The 9427-nt window shown below is 43.2% G+C and overlaps 1 protein-coding gene across 6 annotated transcripts in view; it reads right to left on the reverse strand.

Moving 5' to 3' along the window:
* The window catches only part of TRIO (trio Rho guanine nucleotide exchange factor), a 260121-nt gene that overhangs the window by 93100 nt on the left and 157594 nt on the right, over positions 1-9427 (reverse strand). For all 6 annotated transcript variants that reach the window (XR_014566281.1, XM_083747100.1, XM_083747102.1 and 3 more), the window contains exons 21-27: positions 8539-8661; positions 5448-5642; positions 5180-5295; positions 4334-4400; positions 3587-3696; positions 1554-1623; positions 777-866 (exon numbers count right to left, since the gene is read on the reverse strand). Coding sequence is in view for 5 of the 6 variants with exons in the window: in XM_083747100.1 (XP_083603226.1) it covers positions 777-866; positions 1554-1623; positions 3587-3696; positions 4334-4400; positions 5180-5295; positions 5448-5642; positions 8539-8661 (771 nt within the window). In the remaining variant the exon portion in view is untranslated. The remainder of the gene's footprint in view (positions 1-776; positions 867-1553; positions 1624-3586; positions 3697-4333; positions 4401-5179; positions 5296-5447; positions 5643-8538; positions 8662-9427) is intronic.

Raw genomic sequence — 9427 nt, forward strand, 5'->3', positions numbered from 1 at the left:
GCAGATTTCTTCTTTCATTTATGTCTGGCAGATATATACTGTGCCTTGTCCTATTTCTGCAAATCCTACAAGCACAATACAGTTGATGATTTCAAAGAGGAACAAAGCACCGTATTTTAAAAGCAATTTCTGTTCCAGCTGTTCAGATAACAGCATATTGATATTTGTGTGTGTGTGTGTACACAACTAGGGACACTGATTATATTCTTGCTGAGTTGTTTTTATTTTATTTTAAAATGTCCAGGATAGAATGACCAGGGGGCAGTTTATAATTCCACTCACAGAGAGGTTCTGTAGCTGATGGTTGCTAAATAACTTTACAATATAATAGCAGCACCCCTTTGGACGAGGCATCACAAAGTCTGGAGGCTGGTAACTTTAAAAAATGATCAACAACTAATAGGATATTGTTCAACTCATTATGAACTTCTACTGTCTAAAAGCCACACACACACACGGACACAGAGGTGTCTCATTCATAAACATACAGTGGTACCTTGGTTTAAGAACAGCTTAGTCTATGAACAACTTGGAATAAGAACGTAGCAAACCCGGAAGTAGGTGTTTTCGTTTGTGAAGTTTGCCTTGGAAGCAGAACATGTTTCACTTCCTTTTGAGTGTGTTCTATTTGTAAACTGAGTCCCCCGCTGCTATGGGAAAGCACACCTTGGTTTAAGAATGGACTTCCGGAACGGATTAAGTTCGTAAACCAAGGTACCACTGCACTTTCAAAAGGGTGAGAAATTTAATTCAAGCACAAGGGTCCTGGTACTTACATCAAAATAAGAACCTGCGTGTTCCAGTATCAACTGGGTAGAGTCTGGTTTGTTCTTGCAGTAAGTCACGTACATCTGGAACTTATCTGCCTGCAAAAACACAAACAAATTTTGAGCGTTTTCTTCCAAACGTTACATCTGATTCAAACTTTATCTTGCAAAGGATCATTTTCTTATCCTACTCAGCTGGATAAGGAAACTTGCAAGAGCAATTAAAGAGGAAAGAAAAGTCAGAATATAAAGTTAAAACTGAATCAGGCCCTCTGACACTCATCCATTCAGATGTTATTAACAAACGTGTGTTCGTCTAGCAGTTAAAGATTCTAACCATGAATCTATTCTGCATCAATAAATTCCAAGGATCCACCATGAGTTGCCTTAATTTAATTCTAACATTGCTGCATTTTGATCCTGTTTTGTGCCTCTTTGTTTTCTTTAAAACTGAAACACAGAATTCTTATTCGCATTCTGCAAACCATTTTCTATGCCCCAACACCATTTAGAGTTGGCTCTTTAGATTGTATCAATTTGGCAATTATTTGTATTAATTTGAAAAATCAATAGAAATAAATGGCAGGAAAAAAATTAAGTTGGCTCTTTATAGAGCTGGTGGACCCCATTAGTCTTCAGCTTCTCATAACACAGGTATAATGTCTTTGAATCTGACTTTTTTTTAGGACAGTGGTGTCACATGGACAGAGGGCTGTTGTTTTTTTAACAACCCCCCCCCCACACTCATAACTGATTATTTGCTATAGAAAAAACCAGCTCCCTTACCCAAGTGACGAAACAGTGACCAACATCTTCAGGAAGCTGCTCATATTTTTCAAGCTCTTTCAGGAATATACTGTAAAACAACAACAAAGTGACAAAATTATTTTCAAAGTCCTTGCCAGATTTTCATTAGGATACCCAAAAATCTTAAGTAGTGACCATAAACATATACGTACATATACCCGTGAAAAATTATCTGTAAAATCCAGTTTCAGCTGAAGTATTTACGTTCGACTAATAGTAACAGAAGAATTAAAAGGATGCTACATGCTACAGATTCTCTCACAGAACTAAATGCAACTTCGAAATTGCTTTACTTTGGTTGGACCACACAATCAACATGTTACAGGAAAGGTGTGACGACAGCAGCAGCCAAACCTCATAAAACCCACTTCTACTCTACCACGAAGGGCTAACTTAAGCTGCCCCCAATTGGGCCTTGAACACACAGTGGGTTATAACAGAGTTAGAAATTATGGCGCACTGTGGAAACCCAATTAATATACAGTGGTACCTCAGGTTACAAACACCTTGGGTTTCAAACACTTCGGGTTACAGACTCCGCTAACCCGGATGTAGTACCTTGGGTTAAGAACTTTACCTCAGGATGAGAACAGAAACCATGTGGTGGCAGTGGAAGGTCCCATTAGCTAAAGTGGTACCTCAGGTTAAGAACGGTTTCAGGTTAAGAACGGACCTCCGGAACAAATTAAGTTCGTAACCAGAGGTACCACTGTATCTCCCATCCTGATTTAGTTTCAGCACAACAGTGAAGATGAGCAAATGACAGACTCCTAGTTACATACTCAGAACTGGTTTGGCTATAATCCTGGGTAGCATACTGAGGAGCCAAGATAGGGCCTAAAGACAGCCCCAAATCTCTCTATATGTCCACACAGAGCAGAGGTGCTGTGATGGTTTGTGTATGCTCTGCGCAATAAGCACCCTCTGCTCACTCGGAGAAATATTTACAGTTCTTTATTTTACACATGTACAAGCAGCACAGTACAATCATGCATCTGCATCTTCTGGTTCAGATTTGAGGAGTGGTCTTCTGCTTTTCCTCCAACAGAAAAGGCGGGGAAGCTTCATGAGACATCTCTGATCCCTGCGCTTTAATCCTCTCCTTTCCTGTGCCGAAGGCACAGGCATAGGCTCCCCATCTGTACCTGAGCTTCCTGTGCAGTGCTGGGGCTCTGCCTCAGTATCGGAGAGCCTTTCTGCCTCCTGGCTCTCTCCCTCTTCCCCTTCCGTCACTTCCTTACTGTCTGCCCTGACTCTTCTCTTCTCCTCCAACTCAAAGGCATTCCTTGGCAGTCCCGTGACAGGTCTCCACACAGGTCACATTAAGATCTGAATGTCACTCCTTAAAAGGTGCAGGAGGGCAAGAGAACTGGGTGGCACAGAGCTTGTTTCTGGTGCCCTCCATTCCAAACACACACAGGACCTTCCAGCTTGCGCAGAATTGGCAAAGATAAATCTTGCATAAAATAGGGCTGCTCCGCCACACAAGTGTGCATCAGATGACTGTTTTGCTTGCAAGGCCCGGTTGGTAACAGGAGCTGTATTTGGTCTTATGTTCAGGGTTAGCTTTCAGAAATTGTGAGAATGTTTTTTAAAAAAATAGAAACGCAACATCGTTTTGTCAACTCAATGCACTAACATTCCTGAACTCCTCTCAGCAGGTGATACTGGTATCTTGTTAACAGGAGGCCTAGGCGTGATTTTTGTGCACTGTGGTGCAGTTATATCCCCACATCCCCACCTCTTTGTTCTGCACCTCTATTGAGTATGAGGCTTCATACAAATCCTGAATTCAGGCTGTGCGCTCCAATTATGGCAAGTTCACCATTACTGATATCTGAAAAGAGCTTTCTGCAGCTATCACCCCATAAATGAAAAATGAAATGTCATACTCGTTCGTTTATGGACTATGCAGATCTGCTAAGAAAAAGAAATACAAAATAACTCATTCTCTACCAGACTGAACAACCTGGCATTTTGCACTTTCGTTCTGGCCTAGAGATTTAACTCACTTATTATGGAATTCGTAGATTTCCTGCATGTTTCCGAAGATAATATGTTCCTTATTGACAATACCAGGTGGGATCTCTTCAACGCCACTTGTTATTTCCCATAGATATGTCTGGTCAAAAGCACAAGACAAAAAGGGTGAACTGTGAATTTGCTTGAGGGTAACAACTCAAAAAGCAAACTGAGATATACAAGATCACACCAATATCTGTAATGTATGGCCACTTTAGCTTTTATTGTAAACTCTGGCCTGGTTTTATACAAATGAAATTCTAACCATAGGCAAAATACTTCATGGCATACATGAAGTCATAGAGTTTAAAATCCAAGCATTGCAATAGCTACAACGGGAATATGATTCCTCTCTGGTTTTAACAATGAACAGGCATTTCTGTTCAAAGAGAATGAGCCAGCTCTCGAATGTGCGATACACATAATGGAAGCATTAGCAGAGGATCATCTCTTTTATAGAAAACACCAAAGCGTAAACAAAGGCAGCAGTCCGCTCACGGTGAATCCTCCCCCAAAATAAAAAAATAAAAAGTGTAAACAAACTGTGCCCATGTCCAGCTAACATAGGAGTTTTGCAGCAGCAAAACAAGATGCTGGCCAAGTCAACAATGGCTGCCTAGGACAATTCAGTTGACAAACAGGTCTGCTTAAGATGCAAGATGTCACAAATTGGCCCTTCAATTCTACAGTCTGCAAAGGTTCTGCGTGAGACCCATCCCACATGGTCACACACTTACATCCAAACACTCCCGGAGATCTCTCACATAAGCCTTCTCTGTCTGGATAAGCTCAGCCATAATGAACCTTTGAAACAGAAAGGAAACATCAGTGTGCTGGAATCGTCACACATCACTCTCCTCTTGATTTACCATTGCTTTCTATTGTGAATAGGAAAAGCAGGACAGAGATCCAGCACACAAAGGAATTACAAGGGGGGGGGAAGAGGGGGGAGTTTATTTGTTTTTGCCGATTCTTAAGCAGAGACAACGTTGGGTCAACAGTCCAAGACTGAATAAAGCATGGTTTATGAAGACTTCTCCCTCACCCCTTGAGCACCAGCCTTGGTACAGATTTGGGACGGAGATGGTAGCTTGGATTAAGCCAGGGTTCCCTGTTATGTCTGAACTGGGGAACTCTGCTGTAAAGTCAGTGAACAAACCAGAAAAATAAATCACTTCAAGCATATCCAAAGAATACACACAAAAAGTGAGAAGTGAAAGCGTTGGGATTTCCAGAATGAAGTCAGATTCCTAAAAAAATAATAAACCATGTATTTTTGGAACCCTTTGATTTCTCCCTTTTTCTTCTGTACACCATGCGTGGTTTACTGTCCTTTTTTATCGTGTATATGGAGAATTTCCAAAAGCAGAACTTAAAATATACCATCTATATAGGAAGAGAGCTTTAAAAAAACAAACAAAACAAAACATTTCATCTACTCAAAAAGCCTGCTCCTTTCAACGTGTAAGGCTGGTACTGGGAAGTGGAAAAGCACAAATGGGGGAGGGGGGGAGATATCAAACCACACACGAAGCTAAACCATGCACAAAGATTTCTATAGAGTGTGGAAAACACTGCATTACTCTTTCCTGCGGGCAGACTTCCTCTTTTCTTCATTAAGCTCGTGAGCAGCATCTCTCAGCTTCACCTCTGACCCAGGGACACTGGCTGGGATTATATCCAGCTGCAGGCTTTTACTCTGAATTAAGAGGGGGAAGACAACAGAATTAGCAGAGGCAGGGGGAAAAGAGAAAAGGCAGCTGTCTAGTAAGGAGCTTAAGCCGCCGCACTAAGCCAGCCCACGTTTCTGCTAGCAGAAGAACAAAAACCCAAAAACCCCGCAGCACTTACCGATTTATTGGAATCCGAAGAGATCCCCAGGGCTTTCTCTAAAGAGGTCCTATATTTTTCCATGCGCAGAGAGAAGTCCCTGTATCTTTTGTCCACCGCTGTGACACATTTTTTAATCTCCGCTGCATGGGCATGGCCCTTTTCACAAAAGCCGTCTGCCAGCTGTATCAACAGCTTCACCCTCTCTTTGGTTTGCTGTGGGAAACACAAAAGGCAGAAAGGTAGAACTGGGACAGAACGACACCTATCCAGTAAAAAAAGCATCCACACAAGTGATTTAGCAGATGGTTTGCAAACAGACGAGGCCATGTCTGAACAGCTCTCTGTTGCTCTTGCCATAACACAAAAAAATCAGGATTGTTATTTGATTTCAATCCATCGATTTAAAGGAGGAACCATCTATTTTGAGTTTTCGGGGTCAGGATTTCACAAGCAGAATTTATCTTAGAAATCTGCTCCTCCAGCCTCACAGCTCAAGTTTATGTTACCCCAGATTGCTGATAAGCAAGGAACAGAGAGCTGAAGTTTTTAGTCTTCATGGTGGCAGAGGAAAGCCAAGGAATATCTCAATAGGTTTGCAGAAGTAAGGGAGGAGGATTCCTCGCAGCCAGCATATTTATATCCCCCTACAATTTCCATTTTCTCCTAAACAACCCCCAAACTAATCCCTGTCTTCCTGTTCATCACATGCCAATTGCTTTATGGCCCCCCCTTATATAAACCATCCTAGATGGCCTAAATCTCAAGAACTGGAATAAGAAGAATATAAAACGTGATGTTGGTGTTGTCTTTTAAGCGACTGGCTGTCTGACACAGCCTCAACTTAAACCAAACTTCAGTGGCACAGCTAAGAGCATAAAAGGTGGGATCCAGTATCAGAACCAGCAAAGATTCTTGTTGAAATTCTTTACTACAAGAAGAGGAAGAAGAAGAGGAAGAAGAGGAAGAAGAAGAAGAAGAAGAAGAAGAAGAAGAAGAAGAAGAAGGAGTAGTAAGAGTTTGGATTTGATATCCTGCTTTATCACTACCCGAAGGAGTCTCAAAGCAGCTAACATTCTCCTTTCCCTTTCTCCCCCACAACAAACACTCTGTGAGATGAGTGAGGCTGAGAGACTTCAGAGAAGTGTGAGTGGCCCAAGGTCACCCAGCAGCTGCATGTGGAGAAGTGGGGAAGCGAACCTGGTTCACCAGATTACGAGTCCACCACTCTTAACCACTACACCACACTGGCTCTGAGGGCATGCTCTGAGGCACCACACACAGGTCATAAATAAAATAAAATATAATTCATTTACTTCTCAAGCACAGTTCTTCCTCTGGACCCTGCATTTCCTGAAACACATTACTGATAAACACCATACTCAAATTGTTTCGATACCACTATCAACTAGTGAAATGTATTCTTGCGTTCTTTTCACAACATAGCTCAAATATGCGTATCCATTGTGGAATTGACTGTAGGTACAAAATACCTGCAACTACAAAGCACACAAAATCTTTGCTTGCTCCTATATAAGCAGAATGCGGTTTAGTGGTCAAGTGCTGAGTTGTTCATTACATGCTTAGCTAAAGGTAAAGGACCCCTGACAGTTACGTCCAGTCATGGACGACTCTGGGGTTGCGGCGCTCATCTCGCTTTCAGGGCGAAGGAGCCAGCGTTTGTCCGCAGACAGCGCACGGAAACGCCGTTTACCTTACCTATTTATCTACTTGCACTGGCATGCTTTCAAACTGCTACTTTGGCAGGACCTAGGATAGAGCAACGGGAGCTCACTCCGTCGCGGGGATTCGAACCGCCGACCTTATGATCGACAAGCCCAAGAGGCTCAGTGGTTTAGACCACATCGCCACGCACATCCCTACATGCTTAGCTAGCCAACACTTTATGCTTTCAGAACACAGAGGACCCTGTTACAAAGCAAAAAGAGCAACTTGTGTTGCTGCCGTCTTCTTTTCCCCTTTAACAAGAAACTTTGGCATAAGTGGGCAAGACTCATAATGCAAAGTAGAGCAGCAGCACCCCAAAACACACAGTCATTTCAAAGAACTCATTGGAACCTGAAGGAGCATCTCCACTCCCATCATTCAGCCCAGACACTGAGGTCCAGTTCCAAGGGCCTTCTGGTGGTTCCCTCTCTGCAAGAAGTGAAGCTACAGGGAACCACGCCTTTCCGGCAGTGGTGCCTGCCCTGTGGAACACCCTCCCATCAAATGTCAAGGAAATAAACAACTATCTGACTTTTAGAAGACATCTGAAGGCAGCCCTGTTTAGGGAGGTTTTTAATGCTCGATGTTTTATCATGGTTTTAATATTCTGTTGGGAGCTGCCCAGAGTGGCTGGGGAAACACAGCCAGATGGGCGAGGTATAAATAATAAATTATTATTATTACAGTGGACGCTCGGGTTGTGAACGTGATCCGTGAGGGATGCACATTCGCAACCCGCTGTGTCGCGTCTGCGCATACACGGGTTTCAATTCGGCGCTTCTGCGCATGCGCAAAGCGCAATTTAGCAGTTCTGTGCATGCGTGACCGCTGAAACCCAGAAGTAACCCGTTCCGGTACTTCCGGGTTTCGGTGGTCCATAACCAGAAAAAACGCAACCTGAAGCGTCTGTAACCCGAGGTATGACTGTATTATTATTATTATTATTATTATTATTATTATTATTATTATTATTATTTGGGTGTAGAGGAGGGGTTGGCAACCGATGAGCTAAGGGTCACATGCACCCTTCAATACAATTTCAGAGCCTGGCTGGAGAAAAGAAGGGGGAAATCATGGTGGAGAAATCCCCAAAAGATGAGGCGATGTAAGGAGGATGAAGGAGAAAGCTCTCTGCGAGCTTGCTCAGTCACTTTTGTCTCTGGCTCCATCCTTCATCTGCATGCTAAGGGAAAGTGACCTTTGATAGAAAAGGGCCTCCCAGTCCAGGTGCAGAGACTACATGTGGTTGGGAAGAGGGAACATATCTGCCTGCCCTGCACCCCTTTCAATCGACGATGCGGCTCCACTTCTCCCAAAGAGATAAAAACAGGCACAAGACACAGCAAGAAAATGGCAGGGGACCTTAACTGCCGTCGCAATTTACCTTGGCCGTAATCTGAAATTCTTCATGCTCCTTTAGCAGCTCTTGAGTATGCTGGATACTGGAGCCGGTGGAAGTGTGCGTAGATAAATAAAATTCTCCATTGTCATGGATCCATTCAAGAGCCTAAGAGAGAAACAGATCACGAAGAAGTGTTAGACTACCTTTCAGCAAAGGCAACTTATTTCCTAGGTGTAGAATCCCATTCGAAACTCAGGTCACCTGTTCCTGGACTTGTCCTAACATCGCCCAGGCATCTCCTAACATTATCCAAGCAGGCTGCCTCAGTGGGAGAGATGACAAGCAGAGCTCGTCGTGTCACCTCTCCTGAAAAATCAGCTCCATTAGGCAGTTCCTACCCCTGAATTGTTTTCAGCTGGTCACTTTAAGAACTATTACTGTATATAACTTTCAAGAAGTGGAGCCAGCAATCACTTTTTACTCCTTTTCCCTCCCCGTCCCTTTTTCCTTACGTGCCGTGTCTTTTAGATTCTAGGGTCTATTTTCGTTTTAGCCACTCTGGGAGTCTGTTTTGGCTGAACAGCGGGGTACAATTGCACCAAGTATAAATAAATAAATGCACTCAATCGATGCCCTTCTGTTCAAGGAAGAGCTTTAAATGGTTTTCTTTTTCTTTTTTGCCAATTTGTCCTTTCTCCTGTAACACCATCCTGCCACATGTCACCCTATTGCAGCGGGTCTCCAATTCCTGGGGAAAACTGGAGGCTGCAGGATGGGAGGGAGAGGGGAGATTGGCAAAAATTGCCCTCCTCCTTCCAATAGCGGAGGCATCCATTGGATCAAAATCAAAGTGAATGTGCTTTGAATAGAGATACTTGCTCAAAGGTTTCTGGCAGCCTTTGATGGCACAAACCACAAATTGCAAAGAGAG

Source organism: Podarcis gaigeae (assembly GCF_964106915.1).
Source record: "Podarcis gaigeae genome assembly, chromosome: 7".
In the NCBI taxonomy this organism is placed as follows: domain Eukaryota; kingdom Metazoa; phylum Chordata; class Lepidosauria; order Squamata; family Lacertidae; genus Podarcis; species Podarcis gaigeae.